The sequence below is a fragment of the Lagenorhynchus albirostris genome, chromosome 16 (assembly GCF_949774975.1).
Source record: "Lagenorhynchus albirostris chromosome 16, mLagAlb1.1, whole genome shotgun sequence".
Lineage (NCBI taxonomy): Eukaryota > Metazoa > Chordata > Mammalia > Artiodactyla > Delphinidae > Lagenorhynchus > Lagenorhynchus albirostris.
This window is the reverse complement of record NC_083110.1, coordinates 32,479,255-32,499,365: the sequence shown is the minus strand read 5'-3', so window position 1 is coordinate 32,499,365 and position 20,111 is coordinate 32,479,255. Positions and strand designations below refer to the sequence as shown.

Sequence of the window (20,111 nt, the reverse complement as noted above, 5' to 3'; positions counted from 1 at the left end):
GAAAACATTAAAATAAGGTTAAGAAACCTTTGGCCATTAACTAAAAGATGTGTTATTATTCTTTATCAAATGTGCTTTCCCAGTCCTTTGATATTTCAGTAGCCCTCTAAGAAAAACCAGCTCGGGTGGAATGCAACCAATTTAAACCAGAAGAAGTAAACCACTGCCTAAGTGTCGTGAAGTTGCCAAATTATGTTCACTGTGTTGTTTGCTTTCTGAGTTAATAAGACGATTTTGACGAACTTCATCCACAGAGCAGAAAAAGATGCATGGTTATAATCCGGCTCACTTCTTCTCAAGGGCAGTCAGTAGACCACCTGGTATGAACATCGCTGTTGCACATTACTCAAATTACATCTGGGCTGCAGCAAACATTCTCATGAACAATTATCAGATGAACTTGAAAATTCTTCTGAGACTCTTACCCTGCTATTCAATTCCACTCTAAAGAGATTCTGACACTACACTTGGAGTTATAGACGTTTCATCATCCACCCTCTGCCGTCAATGGAGCTCAGGGACTTCTGCCAAAACCCCATTTCCATCCCGACTTGCTACAACCACAGGAAGTCATTAGTGGCCGCTCTCAGAGCACTTACTGGAGAAGCTTTGGATAAAGAGGACCCGCCTTAAGTGGAAGAGCTAATGGACCTCCAAAGTGATGGAGCAAAGCACTGACAGGGATGTCCTGTAATTTTATACAGTATATCATAGGGATATCGTTACGTTGTGCCCAATCAAGTCTCTTAAACATGGAAACTTTGATTTCAAAACCTACTGAAGCAGAACTAGACACAGTGATTAACAGCAGTTCCTGGTAGGGCTCTCCTCCCCTTTCAAATGCTCCCCACCTTCCACTCACCAACTCCTACGAGCCTTTTACCCAGCTAACTGCACAGTCCATCAGCCGCTTTATGGAAGTATTGCCTCAGGCAGTGGTTGCTATTGGACTGTTTGCCTCTTTTTCCAGCAGTTCCATATTTCAAGTGATCCAAGCATCTTCAAATGAATTGCCTGATAGATTTCCAAAATGATCACCACAGGTCAAATTCAGCTCAAATGCTATCCTTTCCAAAGTTTTGAAAATCCATTTTTGCAGCAAGGCTGGTACAACATTTAATGAACTTCAATTCAGAAGAGATACATCCTTTTCACTTAATTTGGCCTGAAAACACACTTGGCCCATTTAAATGCCTAGCAATCTTTTCAGTTACAACTGGCTACCTCTTTCAACTCTAGTGAAATATGCTACAAATAGCACCATTCCCAAAGTTCTTAAAATTTCTAGAAATGGCATAAAAATAAATATAGTAGAGAATATCCTGCTTTTATTCAGGATACTTTGATTCAAGGAGTTTCTAGTGATTTGCTTTCCTTCCCTATCCAGCTTCATTTCTGTAGGATGTACCTTCCTATTACTCAATCCATTTTTTTTTATGTTTCAAAACACATGAATTCAGCATGGAAAATCATTATTATAAAGAGCATAAATGATTTTTTAATAAAAGGAACAGGCACATTCTAATGGACTTGATAGTGTTTAATCTGGAATGGCTTAATTGAAAGTCCTCTTATCAGCCTAATAATAGTGAATTATAATGACCTTGATTTAACAGAGACAGGGACGCTATCTTTCTCAATGGAAAGATGAGAAGCAGGGGTCAAGCGTCTTAACCAGATGTTACATAAATGAAATACATGTACAATGTAGTGATCTTGGAAAACTCATAAGGTTCAAAGAAGACAATAGCTGTAAATCCGATTAGCCTTTTTATTCAGCTTTTTCTCAGAACTGGATTGCTATCATGTGTCCAACTTTACAATTTTATATTCTGATTTTTCTACATAATATGATATAATGAGCATTTTCATATCCTTAAAATTTTGAAAATTCCAGTAACGTTGAATTCATCCAAGGTGTAGATATATTCTAATTTATATAGACATCTAAATTCAGGTTTCCTTCGTTCGTTTGTTTTGCTGTTACAAATCCTGTGGTAAACATCCTTAAAAATAAATCTACATATACATTTCTGTAGGCTGAATTCTTAGAAAGAATTCAAAGATGTTGAAACATCACCTACAGAAGATGTTTAACAAAATACGCTCCCTCAAGTAGTGAATAAGACAGTGTTTTTTACTGCACCCTCACGAAACTATCTGCTTTTTAAAATCATTAAATATGACAGGCAAACAAAAAAAGTTAATTTGCATTTTTTTGTGAGGCTGAGTATTTTTCATGCTTACGGGTTACTTGGATTCCTTTTCAAGGGAAGAGGATGTTCCTCTCTTTTGCCCACTTTCCTATTGAGATTTAATTTTAGTGTTACTCTTATTGATCTATATGACTTCTTCAGAATATCAATTCTTTGCCATATTTGTTATATAGTTTACTGACACTTTATCTGTCTTTCAATTTTGTTTCTGATTTATGATATTCAGATCAAAAAAGCAATGTTGTGTCAAGGCTGTTAATTTTTCCTTTCATTGCTTTTTGCTCAAAAGGTCCTTTCAATTGCTGATGTAAAGAAACATGTTATTTACTGCTTCCCCTAATACTTTATTTGTTACATTAACTCTTAAATTCATTAAGAACAACTTTTGGTATATAAGGAAGAGGTAAAACTCCAACTTTGTTTTACCTAACAGTCAACCAAGTTTATCAAACAACCAGACTCTCATTTTCCCCGATTTATGAATCTCTCCTTATTCTACACTAAGTTCCACAACATACCAGGTTCTATGTTTCCTAATCAGTCAACCAATAATCAATGATTATATTGTAAATTTAGCAACACCAAGTTTGCCTATTTGTTATTCTTTAAAATCTATCCAGTTATTTTTATGATCTTGGTATTCCTCTTAAATTTTCATCAGCTTGCTCTATAATTTCTATTCTCACCATAAACAGTCTTTTGAAAGATCTGAAAATGCACTAAAGAGTGAGAAAATAACAACAGAAAACCATGAAACCTCCCTCCCTTATCCCAAGATTTGCACTTTTAACATTTTGGGGCATACACTCTCAGGATCTCTATCAGGGATGATCTAGGTAGCTTCGTTACTATTCTTCCTCGGCAAGGAAACAAGCATTTCAGCATGATCGACTTTTCACAACATGGAAGAGATATCTTGATTCAATTCACAATTGGACTGCAATTTATTTTTAAAATACTAAAAATATATATATATAATCTTAACTTCTCTCAGATTTGAATGTTTAATCTTTGGAGACATGTAAAAAGCAAACTATTTAATGAGCTAAATTCAGGTACACCCCTTAATATTGCTGCTCTGATCTATTAACTTGTGGTTTATTTAACTTGCAACAGAATCCAGTTAGTAATGCATCAGAAGGATAGCCCTGGTAGCATGCCAATCACACGAAAGTCATTTCCCTTGTTTTCCTTATTTCCTGGAGATGAAGTATTTCACTTACTCCAAGTGCATTACAAAGCGCAGTGCCATTTAATTCCTAAGTTCATATCTGTATGTATTTATTCAACAGTATCTTTGTGATAGGAGATGTTCAATAAACATTTGTCGAATGGAGGAGAATAAATGAAACATACTATTTAAATAGAGTACTGTATAAAATGGCACATTATTAATAACTACACTGGAATTCTTACAAGTGGCTGATGCAGGAACAAATGGTAAGCCTTTTATTCACAGCAAAGCCTGGGAGATGAATAGCTGACACACGCAATGTGTGATTTCTTCGTATGCACTAGTAGGAGATTTATATGCACTTATTAACCTATTGGAGTTCCAGTTCTGTCTTAGGCTGGTCTTTTGTCATGATTAGCTATGTTGTGACTCTATGTTAAATAAAAGGTTGTCTGTGCTAAAATGTGCATGAAATATGAAGACAGGCCAAAATTATTATACATGTACATCATTCCAGCCAAAACATAGATATATCTCTGCTTGTCTATGTTAAAAAAAAAATCAGACATGTACATATGTGCAAAAGAAAAGAATTATTTTTCTGGACCTGAGATCTACTGTCATAGACTGGATTGTGTCTCCCAAATAACCAATGTTGAAGTGCTAACCTCCAGTACCTCAGAATGTGACCATATTTAGAGAAAGAGTCTTTAGAGATGCAATCAAGTTAAAACAGGGTCATCAGAGTGGACCTTAATCCAGTATGACTGGTGCCCTTTTAAGAAAAGGAAATTTGAATAAAGACTTGTACAGAGGAAAGAAAATGAAAAGACACAGGGAGAAGATGGCCACCCTCAAGCCAAGGAGAGAGGCCTGAAAGGGATCCTTGCCTCGTGGCCCTCAGAAGGAAACAACCCTGCCAACATCTTGATCTCAGACTTCTAGACTCCCGAACTGTGATCAAATATATTTCTGTTGTTTACACCACCCAATCTACAGTGCTATGTTACAGCAGCCCTAGCAAACTAATACACCTGTGAACTTAACAGAGACTATAGTGAGGCCGTATGTTAAAAACAAATAGGAATTCTTTTGTTTTTTCAACATTCTCAGTTTTTGAAACGATGAATCAGACCTGCCTGCGTATAGTGGTGGGGCCTGATTTGAAACTTCCCTGGGGTAAAACACCATCGCAAAAGTCACCGCTTTAGGTAAGGCTTCTGATCCATCCCTTCATCAATTATAAATTCAAACTTATTTGACGGCACTGCCCGCTTCCACATATGACGCCACTGGACTGACAAAGGTAACATTAACACATAGCTGATCATCAATAAGAGCATGGATGCACTTCGTGCTTTGAAATGGTACCTCATTCTTGGCTTTTCCCTTGAGGTCTTCAAGTCACCTGCGTGCTTTCTACCTGTGTGCTTTCTACCTGTGTCTGCACTGATCTAATAAACATAACAAGAAAAGAGAAATGTGGGGGAGGAACCATTCCCACTGCCCTTGATCCCCAACTCAGGTTTTCAGAGGACAGAAATGGGTGGTGACTTTTGTAAATGAAGTCAATGTAACGGCACTGCCCAAGTCACATGAAAGCCACCATGTCAATGGTGATGCAAGGCGACGGGATACACAGTGGCTCTCACGGAGATCGGCCACTATCACTGATCAGCTCTTCCAAACCTGTGTCACTGTCCACTGTGAACTGAAGCTAGCCTGTGGAGCCAGGCAGGATTTGCTGACACATTCTAAGTTCATAACTATAAGGCACATTTCTCTGTGCCATCTTAATAAAACAACATGGAATAAAGTTTTATAATAGCAAGAGCGAGAGAAGAAAGTCATAATTCTCCATGCTTCATGATTCGGAATAATTAATTTAATAACTGTGTCATATGAGAAGAGTAAATAAAGAGAAGGAAAGGGGTGTAGATATATATGATCACTGAAGCATATACAATTGCAAGGAAAAACAAATTACCAGGGTAGCGCTGGAAATAAAAGCTTGGTGGGAAATATTTTTTAGATGCTAATTTGATTCTTCTACAGAGCCTTAAAGCTACAGTGTCTACAAGACCACTATTTACCTCCACTTGTTTTTATTTTTAGCAGTTATCTAACCTTTTGTTTCTAAAAACCCATTAAACACCTTCTTGATCTCCACTGGGAATTTTCCCCGTTCTCTACCTAGACGATAACAGGACTATGATCTCATTTACAACACCTTGCCGGAGAGTATTTCATCATCAGAGGTGTTTAAAAAAAAAAAAAAGGACTGAAATTAATAAACGAGGGCAGAATCGAAATAAGATGCAGTTTTCTCTGGACACAGTTACAGTCTCTGGGGTTTGGTTCACAGTAAACACTGAGACTCTAGATCTTAGCTGAGCAGTTTCCTTGCCACGCCACAACCTGTAGGTCTGCAGGAAGAGATTATTTCTGAGTATATGTGCCTATATCCCACACCAAAAATATAGGCTTCTAAAGTGAGTAAATAATTATTTCTATTAAGTCGTTACACAGAAAAGTAAACCTTCCTTTACTTAATCAGGTGAAACATCTTGTCTAATTTAATTCAGTTTTCCTTCCTCAAATACTAAAGATACCAGCCTTGTTCCTTCCCACATTAAAACTATTGATTCTGCTATTCAAACACTGGACTACATGTATCACATTGCATATTCCTGGAGCTCAGCACCCCCTTCCACCTCCAGGCCTCTCTGAGGACCTGCCCGCAGTGCCAGTCGCCGCAGTGACTTACCGACAGTGTTTATGGGACCCAGTCAAGGTTTCAATCACAAAGCACTCGCCATCATTGAGACAGTAGGCAAGGTCCTTGTTTCGGCAGGGTTTGAAGTGCTCAGACCGCTCCGTGGAATATGTCGTCGTGTCTGTTGAGAAACACAGAGAAAGGCTGTCAAGAAGTTCATTCTGACACCACCAGCTCCTGTCATCGGGCTGGACCTGTGCACTGAGACCTTCTTATGGCTGCTGACTCCAGCCAGACAGGATGGAACCTTCACTGTACTGAAAAAACAACTGGATATGACCATTTTATACACTGAATGTTTGCGTCCCCCCAGAATTCATAGATTGAAACCTAACCCCCAATGTGATGGTATTGGGAGGTGGGGCCTTTGGGTCATGAGTGGGATTAATACCCTTATAAAAGAGACCCCAGAGAGCTCCCTCGCCCATTCTAGTCATATGAAGACACAGCAAGAAAATAGCCCTCTATGAACTAGGAAGTCCTAACCAGACACTGAATCCACAGGCACCTTGATCTTAGGCTTCCCAGCACCCAGAACCGTGAGAAATAAATTTCTGTTGTATTTAAGCCACCCACTCCATGGTATTCTGTTATAGCAGCTAGGACTAAGACAACTACTGGATCCAGCTGTCTTATTTCTCCACAAGATTTTAACAACTGGAATCACTCTAGACAGGTCCCATTAGAGGACACATTACCAGTAAAAGTTGAATGACCCTACAGTCAAATATCTCAAATTCACTTTCATTAATTTCAGTGTTAAGCAACATGTTGTATTAAAGGATTGAAACAACATTCTCTTCCCTTAACTGTTGTCAAACGTCATTAAATATCTGATCAACGTACATATACTGTAACTCTTCTATGGAAACCAATGTCAGTTTCTGTGTCTTTTTTTATCTTTTTTAAGTTATGGCTGTTAATTCGCTAATAGCTAAGCCAATTATTCTTTCACTTTTTCCTTTTATTATGTAATTAAAATGCAAATGTTCCAAATGCTGAAACAGAATCTCAAATGTGAGGAATGATTCTGGTAAATATTTAACACGACTAAATTATTGTCATTTTTTAGCATTCTCTTAAATATGTGTTTTTTAAATCATAATCACTTTTTTAAATTAAGTTATATATCCATAACAGCTTCCTAAATATGAAACTAATAATAAGCATATACGCTCTACTGGATGAAAAATCTGTTATAACATGTAGACATTCTTCTTTCAGAGTTTTAAGCAACTAAAATATTAGCACCAATTTCATTGCACTATTCAAGAAACATATATTTAAAAAGCCAAAGATGGATACATGATTCAGCATGTAAGCTCTTTTTATTTCCTTTACATGGATATAGATTAATAATAATGTTCCACAGCATGGGCCACTGTACCAGTTTACTAAATGGAGGTCACAATGAGGCTCTTCCTACCCACCATCCGAATGGAGGGGAGAGTTATTATCCAGAAAGAAAATTCACTCTTGTTCTCCCCAAACCTAGAAAGCCTCAATGGGCCCCTTTCCCATAGGAAGAACTCCAAATTCCTAAGTAGAGCAAAGAAAAACATAGACCAGGTAGAATTTTGCCTGTCTAGTCTCATCTTGCATCCTAAAACACACAACTTCATTTCCAACTATTATCCTATTTCCCCAATACCAGGAACCATCATACTGATCCTTCTTCCTGGACCATCTTTTTCTTTACTAGATAACATCCAGCAATTCTTCAGAGCTTATGTCATCTTCCCCTTGTGTCCCCCAGAACCTTTTATTGCTTGTATCACTGTATTCAATGCTGCAAGTAACCATTTCTTTACACCTTTATCTGCTTTAGTCTGTAAGTTCCTTGAGGTCAGAGGTTGAGCCTTAATCAGAATTGGTGCTCAGTAAAAATGTCTGCAATAAATCTGATAACTCAAGGGTGGGGGGGAAGCAGGGGGTGGGGGTGGGATGAACTGGGAGACCGGGATTGACATATATACACTAATATGTATAAAACAGATAACTAATAAGAACCTGCTGTAGAGCACAGGGAACTCCACTGTACAGTAGAAACTAACACAACATTGTAAAACAACTATGCCCCAATTAAAAAAATATATGATAACTCTAACATCACTAAAGTTTAAACACCATTGATGAAAGATATGATCATTAAAGATATCATTATAATCATCTAAAAGTTAATGTATATCTTACAATAAAAAGTTAGACATAACTTTCACATTAATGTTATCATTTTAGTATAGTCATTTTAATAGTGATAAATATTGCAAAATAATCACATTGCCTTCAGATTCACACAGACCCTACTCATATGCTATTCATATACTGTGAGCATTGAAAAATCCACTTCTAATCTTCTCTTTCTTGATCATACAATGGGAACTCATTTTTTCTACTTCAAAATATTTGCCTGTTAATACTTTGGCATGAAATAAAGGCTCTGCAAAACAGACACATTTTTTGTTTGTTTGTTTGTTTTCCAGAAGATCTCCTCTACAGGGAAGATTTGTTATTCAAGACAGTATGTGATAAACAGTTACACAGACTCAATCTCTCTTTCTATGGGAAATATTTAAAATTCAAGAGCCCTGAGCCAAAATTCAATATGAACCACCACACAGTTGACTACTACTCTGACCGCTGAAGTATATTAATTCGTGATCAGTTAAGTTTTCCTTTAGTTTCTTCTTATCCATTTATTGATATTCACTGATCATTCCTCTAAAACAGCTTTTCATTAACATAAACTACAGCATAAAAAGGGACATCCTTATTTTATAATCAGTGGTTTTAACAAGCTACAGACTCCAAGAGCAATACAATGGCAAAGCAATCACAATCAATTAGTTTCCATCTGACAACTGTCTCTGGTGGTTACCGCCCTATTCTACCAACCACTTTCTCCATCGCTTTACCATCCATCAGCACAATACACAGGATCAGAACCAAGTAAAACGCCTCTGCAAAGGCCCAAGGCGGGGGAGTACAGAGATGTCAAGTCTAACACGCCCTCACGTTTTCTATTTCCATAGCTTAGAGAATCGCAAAATTGATTTAAGATCCACATGCTTACCCCTCACAATGACTTGACTAAATTCTAAGAGAACATCCTTATTAAATATTTTAAGTAACTTGATTTAGTACACAACAGAATATTAGTCTTGATTCTTCTATAGATAAATAAAATGCAGTTATTAATAAATTTGAAATCTTAAGAATTTACCCATGCATTTCACTGTATAGTACCCATATAGCACTACTCACCTAAAATCACAGAGGTGTTGGGAAAGGTAAATAAAATTCACCATGAAGTGAAATTTTACACTTGTAAGGCATCATGCCAAATATGTAAGTGGAAATATAGAAAAATTCCTTAATGAAATCACTAGGCTGCTATACTAACCCTAAGACCACCTACACACTTTTGTAAGGTAAATCGTAAGTATACTGTGTCTAAGTCACTGTTAGCCTTTCTATTACTTACAACAAAACACAGTCCAAAGAGATGGTAATAATTTTGGATAACAGCCTCCAACATTTATAGATCTGCTTATAAGTACATGTATGTATACATTTAATGTTTAACATATACAATATATTGCAAACATATAAAATAGAGCATAAGTAAAAATGAGATAAAAATAAATAAGGTATAATCCTGATTTTCTTTCTGTGCCCTAAGGTGACACAGTATGGCCTAATATATCCAGCTGAGTGCTTTGTTCTGAAGGGGAAACATGGGACATTTGTGAGAACGAGATAACAGATAAGATCTAACTCCAAACTATAAAACTTATGGCCCTAAATATCCTTGGGATACCTTAACAATCAGACATAGAACTCTCATCTATAAACTTATCCAACATATTCAGAACCCAGTGTTTATGTTTTAAAACTGCATCACTTTTAAGACAGTCTAATACACTAAGGTGGCTACGGTATATGGTACTCTTTTGTCATGGTTTTAAAATTCAAGGAGCACCTTCTGTTTCTAGGAATGATATCTGGTAAATAAAATCGTTATAGAGCTCCCTGCTCTCTTCAAAAAATTACATCGATAAAGGTCCAAGTAAGTAAACTAGAAGGGGCCAAATATTCCCATGAATTCTCATTTGTTTTCCAAGGCTCTCCCTTACTCCACAGTACCTCCTTATCAGGCATCACTCTCCCACCACATCAGCTCATGAACCTCCCATCTTACTGGACCATGAGCTTGTGGGGGTGGAGCAGGTCTTCAACATCGCTGATCCAGTCTTACAGACAGTCTGACACAGAGGTGCACACAATAGATGTTTATAGAAGAACGATCTTTTTATAACATGAGTGTTTTTCTAAATGTTCTGTATAGTCAAGTGTGCACATTTTATCATCATAAAAGAAAAACTCTATATGAATAAATGTTTATAAGTTAGGACATGAGATGAGTTCCAAAAGCAATTTTAGGTAAAGTGCTTAGAATTTTATAAGAAGAGCAGAAAATCAACTCCACAAAATGGAGGCAAAGGGAGGAGAAAAAAACAATAATTAGGGAAAATATTCAGAAAGAGATGGCATGAAGGATAAAGGAATGTTAGGCTTAAGATGAAGAGAGATAGTGCTTAGGATAGGGATTCCAAGCACCATGAGCAAAGTTCAAGGTCTCAGGACAAGGAAGTGCAGTTGCTGGCTTGAGGAATAGTGCCCATTCACTTGGGACCACAAAGGCTGTGCAATTATCCAGACCGCTCATCTGGCACTTGTTATATGTAGTTTAATGTGTTTTCTTGTATTTTTATGGGGTTTTGGTCTCTCCCCAGGGAGGTCAGGGAGAGGGCTTTGCTTGTAAATTCTGTATTTTTTCCACATCATGTAGCATATATAGTGAGCAATCGGTACAGTCATTAAATGCACAGTGGGAACTAGTGGTGGTTAATTCATTAAAGGCAAAACGGGAAGAAAATGTAAGGCTGGAAGACAGAAATCCCTGCAGATTTTGCAATGAAAGTTAATTTATTAATGAATTAGAACAATGACTGGTTTTCCCCCTTAAGTACTGACTTGAACCTGAATGTTACTTATAGAGGTTTTCTCTGTTGCCAGCACAACACTGCACACTGTGGGAACACAGATTTTGTTGTAGGAACAAGAGTGCTAAATGGGCTATTACAGATAATAATTGCAGTAGATAATCAAAGAAAGGGAGAGCTTAATTCACGCTATAGTTATCTCTAAAGGCTTCCCAAACGGTTGGTATTGGAGTTACCAATGGGTAATGATGGGCATGATTTAATTGGCAGAGGAAAATGAATTCTAGATAGGAAGAGCAGAAACACCTAAGAAAGGAAAGGTGAGGCACAGCTTAGACCCTAAATCCATCTTCACATGCCTGACTTGCAAATGTCAGATTCATGAAGCAGTTTTTTCCTTCCCCCACTGAGTTCATGACATGACAATTCTCTAAGTTAAGAATCTGGTGATGCAAGCTTTTAGGATTAGCAAAATACCTTCACAGGCTAGAAGCTATTTAAATATGGTTGTTGAGGCAGAGTCAAGATGGCTGTGTGGGAAGATGTGGAGTTAGCATCTTCCCACAAGTAGGGCGCCTGCCAGCTGCTGGTGGGGGACTCTGACGCCGAAGGAGACGGGAGGAACCCCAAAAGGAACCGGTAGGATGTAGGGGGACTGAGGTGGGAGGAGAAGTGGAGGCCAGACAGGATCGGCACCCCTGAGGCTGGGGAGATCAGGAGAGGCAGGCAGGAGGGACTCTCCGGGAAAAGCAAGAGAGAAGCAGAGGACGATCGCCTGGCCCACTCGGGCACAGGGAGCCTGCTGAGCTCCCAAGCCGGTACCCGCCCGCCCCCCAAAACCCCATCCATGCCACACGGGTCCTTGGGGGCATAGGAGGGAGGCTGGGGAGATCAGGAGAGGCAGGTGAGAGGAGCCCTCTGGGAGCAGTGGGAGAGGAGCAGAGGGCAACTGCCCGGCCCACTCGGGTCTGGGGAGCCTGCTGGGACCTCAGGTGAGGTCCCCTGCCCTCTGAGACGAGGAGTGAGGGGCACGCCTGGCTCCCTTCTGTCCCTTGAGCCTAAGCCTCACCCCCCCACAACCCCCAGGGCCTTTTACAACCCAGTGGGTCCTGAGCATTGGCCCTGCCCACAGCCCAAACCTCGCCCTTACTTAGGCCCTGCCCCCCAAAGCAAAGGCCTTTCTCCCCGCCCCCCTTTTTCTTCTTTTCCCTCTTCCTCTTTTTTACTATTGTGGTACTGATGTACCTTCCAGATGTTGATTCATCTATATTTTTATTTCTATATTCTTTCTAACATATCTGTTAGTTTCCTAGTCTAATTTTTTTTTACCTTACTGTTTTTTTTTTTTGCTGCCCCACGCAGCTTGCAGGATCTTGGTTCTCGAGCCCAGTGTCCAGCTAAAGCCCCTGGGGTGGGAGCTCTGAGGCCAAACCACTGGACTAACAGGAAACCTCAGACCCCAAGGAATATTCACTGGACTGAGGTTTCACGGAGGTCCTCATCTCAGCACCAAGACCCAGCCCTACCCAATAGCTTACAAACTCCAGTGTTGGAAGCCTAAGGCCAAACAACCAGTAAGACAGGAATACAATCCCACTCATTAAAAAACAAAAAAAAAAATTGAGACAGCAAAAAAATATGTCACAGATGAAGGAGCAAGGTAAAAATCTACAAGACCAAATAAAGGAAGAGAAAATAGGCAATCTACCTGAAAAAGAATTCAGAGTAATGATAGTAAAGATGATCCAGAATTTCAAAACTAGAATGGAAGCACGGATTCAGAAAATACAAGAGATGTTTAACAAAGATCTAGAAGAACTAAAGAACAAACAAACAGAGATGAACAACACAATAACTGAAATGAAAGATACACTAAAAGGAATCAATAACAGAGTAACTGAGGCAGAAGTATGAATAAGTGAGCTGGAAAATGGTGGAAATAACTGCCTAGGAGCAGAATAAAGAATGAAAAAAACTGAAGACGATCTCAGAGACTACTGGGACACAACACTAAATGCAGCAACATTCGAATTATAGGGGACCCAGAAGAAGAGAAAAAGAAAGGGTCTGAAAAATATTTGAAGAGATTAGTTGAAAACATCCCTAACATGAGAAAGAAAACAGTCACCAAAGTCCAGGAAGCAGAAAGAGTCCCATACAGGATAAACCCTAGGAAAAACCAAGACACATATTAATCAAACTAACAAAAATTAAATTCAAAGAAAAAATATTAAAAGCAGCAAGGGAAAAAAAATATAACATACAAAGGAATACCCATAAGGTTATCAGCTGATTTTTCAATGGAAACTGCAGGCCAGAAGGGACTGGCAGGATATACTTAAAGTGATGAAAGATAAAAACCTACAACCAAGATTACTCTAAGGAGCAAGGATCTCATTCAGATTCGATGGAGAAGTCAAAAACTTTTCAGACTAACAAAAGTTAAGAGAATTCAGCACCACCAAACCAGCTTTACAACAAATGCTAAAGAAACTTCTCTAAATGCGAAACACAAGAGAAGAAGACCCACAAAAACAAACCCAAAACAATTAAGAAAATGGGAATAGGAACATACATATCAATAATAATCTTCAAAGAAAATGGATTAAATGCCCCAACCAAAAGACACAGACTGGCTGAATGGATACAAAAACAAGGCCCGTATGTATGCTGGCTACAAGAGACCCACTTCAGACCAAGGGACACATACAGACTGAAAGTGAAGTGATGGAAAAAGATAGTCCATGCAAATGGAAATCAAAAGAAAGCTGGAGTAGCAATACTCATATCAGATAAAAGAGACTTTAAAATAAAGACTGTTACAAGAAATAAGAAGGGACACTACATAATGATCAAAGGATCAATCCAAGAAGAAGATATAACAATTATAAATGTTTATGCACCCAACATAGGAGCACCTCAATACATAAGGCAAATGCTAACAACAATGAAAGGTGAAATCAACAGTAACACAATAATAGTAGGGAACTTTAACACCCCACTCACACCAATGGACAGGTCATCCAAACAGAAAATAAATAAGGAAACACAAGCTTTAAATGACACAATAGACCAGATAAATCTAATTGATATTTATAGAACATTCCACCCAAAAGTGGCAGAATACACTTTCTTCTCAAGTGCACATGGAACATTCTCCAGGAGAGATCATATCTTGGGTCACAAGTCAAGCCTCAGAAAATTTAAGAAAATTGAAATCATATCAAGCATCTTTTCTGACCACAACGCTCTGAGACTGTAAATCAATTACAGGAAAAAAAAAAAACCACAAATACATGGAGGCTAAACAGTGTGCTACGAAACAACCAAGAGATCACTGAAGAAATCAAAGAGGAAATCAAAAAATACATAGAAACAAATGACAACGAAAATACGACAACCCAAAACGTACGGGATGCAGCCAAAGCAGTTCTAAGAAGGAAGTTAACAGCAACTCAATCTCACCTCAAGAAACAAGAAAAATCTCAAATAAACAATCTAACCCTACACTTAAAACAAATAGGGAAAGAGGAAGAAAACCCAAAGTCAGTAGAAGGAAAGAAATCATAAAGATCAGAGCAGAAATAAAAGAAATAGAAATGAAGAAAACGATAGCAAACATCAATAAAAGTAAAAGCTGGTTCTCTAAGAGAAACAAAATTGATAAACACTTAGCCAGACTCAACAAGAAAAAAGGGAGAGGATGCAAATCAATAAAATTAGAAATGAAAAAGGAGAAATCACAACTGACACTGCAGAAATACAAAGGATTATAAGAGACTACTACAAACAACTATATGCCAATAAAATGGACAACCACAAAGATATGGACAAATTCTTGGAAAGGTATAATTTTCCAAGACGGAACCAGGAAGAATTAGAAAATATAAACAGACCTATCACAAATAATGAAATTGAAACCATAATTAAAAATCTTCCAACGAACAAAAGTCCAGGCCCAGACGGCTTCACAGGTGAATTCTATCACACATTTAGAGAAGAGCTAACACGGATACTTCTCAAACTCTTCCAAAATATTGCAGAGGGAGAAACACTCCCAAGTTCATTCTATGAAGCCACCATCACCCTAATACCAAAACCAGAAAAAAACATCATAAAAAAAGAAAATTATAGACAGATATCACTGATGAACATAGATGCAAAAATCCTAAATAAAATACTAGCAAACAGAATCCAACAGTACATTAAAAGGATCAGACCCCATGATCAAGTGGGATTCATCCTAGTGATGCAAGGATACTTCAATATATGCAAATCAATGTGATACACCACATTAACAAATTAAGGGAAAAAAAAATATGATCATCTGAATAGATGCAGAAAAAGCTTCTGACAAAATTCAACCCCCATTTATGATAAAAAAAAAAACTCTCCAGAAAATGGGCATAGAGGGAACTTACCTCAACATAATAAAGGCCATATGTGAAAAACCCACAGCAAGCATCATAACAATGGTGAAAAACTGAAAGCATTTGCACTAAGATCAGGAACAAGACAAGGATGTCCACTCTCACCACTATTATTCAACATAGTTTTGGAAGTCCTAGCCACGGCAATCAGAGAAGAAAATAAATAAAAGGGAATACAAATTGGAAAAGAAGTAAAACTGTCACTGCTTGCCAATGACATGATACTATACTTAGAAAATCCTAAAGATGCAACCAGAAAACTGCTAGAACTAATCAATGAATTTGGTAAGGTTGCAGGATACAAAATTAATGCACAGAAATCTCTTGCATTCCTATACACCAACAACGAAAAATCAGGAAGAGAAATTAAGGAAACAGTCCCATTTACCACTGCAACAAAAAGAATAAAATTTCTAAGAATAAAGCTGCATAAGAAGGTGAAAAGACTTGTACTCAGAAAACTATAAAACACTGATGAAAAAATCAAAGATGACATAAACAGGTGGAGAAATATACCATGTTCTTGGATTGGAAAATCAATATTGTGAAAAATGATTATACTACCCAAAGCAATCTACAGATTCAATGAAATCCCTATCAAACTACCAATGACATTCTTCACAGAATTAGAACAAAAAGTCTTACAATTTGTATGGAAACACAAAAAAACCCAAATAGCCAAAGCTATCTTGAGAAAGAAAAATGGAGTTGGAGAAACCAGGTCCCCCAACTTCAAACTGTACCACAAAGCTACAGTAACCAAGACAATATGGTACTAGCACAAAAACAGAAATACAGGTCAATGGTACAGGACAGAATACCCAGAGATAAACCCACACACATATGGGCATCTAATTTACAAAAAAGGAGGCAAGAACATACAACGGAGAAAAGACAGCCTCTTCAATAAGTGGTGCTGAGAAAACTGGATAGCTACATGTAAAAGAATGAAATTAGAACACCACATTAACATCATACACAAAAATAAACTCCAAATGGATTAAAGACTTAATTTAGATAAATTATTTAGATAAATAATTTAATAAAGACACTATAAAACTCTTAGAGGAAAACATAGGAAAAACACTCTTTGACATAACCACAGAACAATCTTTTTTGACCCACTGCCTTGAGTAACGAAAATATAAACAACAATAAACAAATGGGACTTAATTAAACTTCAAAGCTTTTGCACACCAAAGGAAACCACAAACAAGATGAAAAGACAATCCTCAGAATGGGAGAAAATATTTGCAAATGAAACAACAAAGGATTAATCTCCAAAATATACAAACAGCTCATGGAGCTCAATATCAAAAAAACAAATAATTCAGGTTAAAAAATGGGTGGAAGACCTAAATAGACATTTCACCAAGGAAAACATACAGATGGCCAAGAGGCACATGAAAAGATGCTCAACATCACTAATTATTGAGAAATGCCAATCAAAACTACAATGTCATATCACCTCACACACGTCAGAATAGCCATTATCAAAAAATCTAGAAGCAGGGCTTCCCTGGTGGCACAGTGGTTGGGAGTCCGCCTGCCGATGCAGGGGACACGGGTTTGTGCCCCGGTCCGGGAAGATCCCACATGCCACGGAGCAGCTGGGCCCGTGGGCCATGGCCGCTGAGCCTGCACGTCTGGAGCCTGTGCTCTGCAACGGGAGAGGCCACAGCAGTGAGAGGCACACGTACCACACACACACACACAAAAAAAAATCTAGGAACAATAAATGCTGGAAAGGGTGTGGTGAAAACGGAACCCTCCTGCACTGTTGGTGGGAATGTAAATTGATACAACCACTATGGAAAACAGTATGGAGGTTCACTTAAAAAACTAAAAACAGAACTACCATATGACCCAGCAATCCCACTACTGGGCATATACCCTAAGAAAACCATAATTCAAAGAGAGACATGCTCCACAATGTTCATTGCAGCTCTATTTACAATAGCGAGGACATGGAAGCAACCTAAGTGTCCATCAACAGATGAACGGATAAAGAAGATGTAGCACATATATACAATGAAATATTACTCAGCCATAAAAAGAAATGAAATTGAGTTATTTGCAGTGAGGTGGATGGACCCAGAGTCTGTCATACAGAGTGAAGTACGTCAGAAAGAAAAATACCGTATGCTAGTGCATATATATGGAATCTAAAAAAAAAAAAAATGGTACTGATGAACCTAGTTGCAGGGCAGAAATCAAAGAGGTAGACATAGAGAATGGACTTGAGGACATGGGGTGGGAGGGCGAAGTGAGAGTAGCCTCGACATATATACACTGCCATATGTAAACTAGATGGCTAGTGGGAAGCAGCTGCATAGCACAGGGAGATCAGCTCGGTGCTTTGCAGTGACCTAGAGGGATAGGATAGGGAGGGTGGGAGGGAGGCGATATGGGGGCATATGTATGCATATGGCTGATTTGCTTTGTTGTGCAACAGAAACTAACACAGTACTGTGAAGCAATTATACCCCAATAAAAAAATTCTAAAAAAATAATAAATTTGTGTTGTTTTAAGCAAACAAATAAATAAATAATGTTGTCGACTCCAGCAGGGTCTTCCCTGGGTGGAGTGCTGTGTAAATGAAACCTGCTTCCATACCTTAAAATCCCCTATAGAATATGCCATTTATCAGGCACCCAGGAAGGTACACTGACATAAGACTGAGTTATAAAATATTTAATGGTGAAGGAAAATTGCAAGAAGAATGCAGTGGTGTTTGAAAGGGAAAAACCATTTCTCAGCTGGCAAAAAGCAGAGATAGCTTTCTCCCCGCTGTCAAAGATCAGACAATTGTTCACTTTGCTGGTGTGGGAGAAACAGGGAGTGTTGGGCAAAGAATTTAAAAGTTCAATTGAGTCATGGGACTGCTGTGAGAAATGACAGTTCCTGAGGTATCCCAGAGCCATCAATTCTTGCAGCAAATGTAGAAAGGACCCTTACCAAACTTGTGTGACATACCTGGGCCACCTTGCGGTTTGAAATCTTTTTTTTTTTTAATTATTTTATTTATTTATTTATTTTTGGCTGTGTTGGGTCTTTGTTGCTGTGTGTGGGCTCTCTCTAGTTTTGGCGAGTGCGGGCTACTCTTTGTTGCGGTGCACAGGCTTCTCATTGCGGTGGCTTCTCTTGTTGCAGAGCACGGGCTCTAGGCTCACTGGCTTCAGTAGCTGTGGCACGCAGACTCAGTAGTTGTGTCTCGCGGGCTCTAGAGCGCAGGCTCAGTAGTTGTGGCCCACAGGCTTAGTTGCTCCGCGGCATGTGGGATCTTCCCGGACCAGGGCTCAAACCCGTGTCTCCTGCATTGGCAGGCGGATTCTTAACCACTGCACCACCAGGGAAGCCCCCGGTTTGAAATCTTGCTTTTAAAAACTGCACCAGCTTAAGTAAACCTGCATGGGACATAGCTTGTTCAATGGAAGTGCACTTATTGGGGAACTGCAGAGTTATCCTAAAGCTGAATATATTTCCTTCTGCCTGCACACATACACATACCTATATAAACTGCTTTCAGTGACAACAGTTAAAATACCAGCTGCTGTCACTGGAACACCATCTCTGCTCCCCACATCACTCTACTGAAATGGTCCGGTCTATGTCACTAGCAATCTCTAAATCTAATGGATGTTGAAATGTTTCTTTTTTTTTTTTTTTTTTTGCAATACGCGGGCCTCTCACTGTTGTGGCCTCTCCCATTGCGGAGCACAGGCTCCGGACGCGCAGGCTCAGTGGCCACGGCTCATGGGCCCAGCTGCTCCGCAGCATGTGGGATCTTCCCGGACCGGGGCACAAACCCGTCTCCCCTGCATCGGCAGGCGGACTCTCAACCACTGCGCCACCAGGGAAGCCCTGAAATTTTTCTTTTTTCTCATCTTGTTTGAACTCTCAGAAGCATCTAATACTCTTAGTCAATCCCATCTTCATAAGAAACCTTTCACTGGCTCCCACTGTCACAAAACGATGACTTTCCCCTTTCTTTTTGGTTTTTGTCACCTGTCTCATCTAATTTCTATTTAAAAGCTAGATTACTTAAGGACCAGTTTTTAAATAACTCCTAACATATACTCAGTAGGGCTCTAAGCATTTTCCTTTAGCTACTTTTTGGTTTTCAAATAACACTATGAATTTATGCTACTATTTACTATCCTTACTTTACAAATAGAGGAAATTTATTCTTAGAGATTTATGTCATTGGCCGTAGGTCACATGGCTCTCAGTTGGCAGCTTCTGGACTCGAACCAACGCCAAGTCTGACTTGTTCCACTAGACCGCTTCCCGTAGACCTTTTTTTTTTTCCACTTTTACTTATTCCCTAGGCTAGTGCTCCTACAGGTGTGGTCCTCAGACCAGCAGTATCAGCATTATCTAGGAGTACATGAGCAATGATAATTCATGAGCCCCACCCCAGATCTGCTGCATCAGAAACTCTGGAGGCGAGTGGAGGGACGAGGCTTTAACAAGCTCTCCAGGTAATTCTCAGACACGCTGAACTC

At 38.7% G+C, this 20,111-nt stretch overlaps 1 protein-coding gene across 8 annotated transcripts in view; it reads right to left on the bottom strand.

The window, feature by feature from the left end:
* The window catches only part of NRG3 (neuregulin 3), a 1,050,833-nt gene that overhangs the window by 566,235 nt on the left and 464,487 nt on the right, over positions 1 to 20,111 (bottom strand). For all 8 annotated transcript variants that reach the window (XR_009535980.1, XM_060125676.1, XM_060125679.1 and 5 more), the window contains exon 2: positions 6,158 to 6,287. Coding sequence is in view for 7 of the 8 variants with exons in the window: in XM_060125676.1 (XP_059981659.1) it covers positions 6,158 to 6,287 (130 nt within the window). In the remaining variant the exon portion in view is untranslated. The remainder of the gene's footprint in view (positions 1 to 6,157; positions 6,288 to 20,111) is intronic.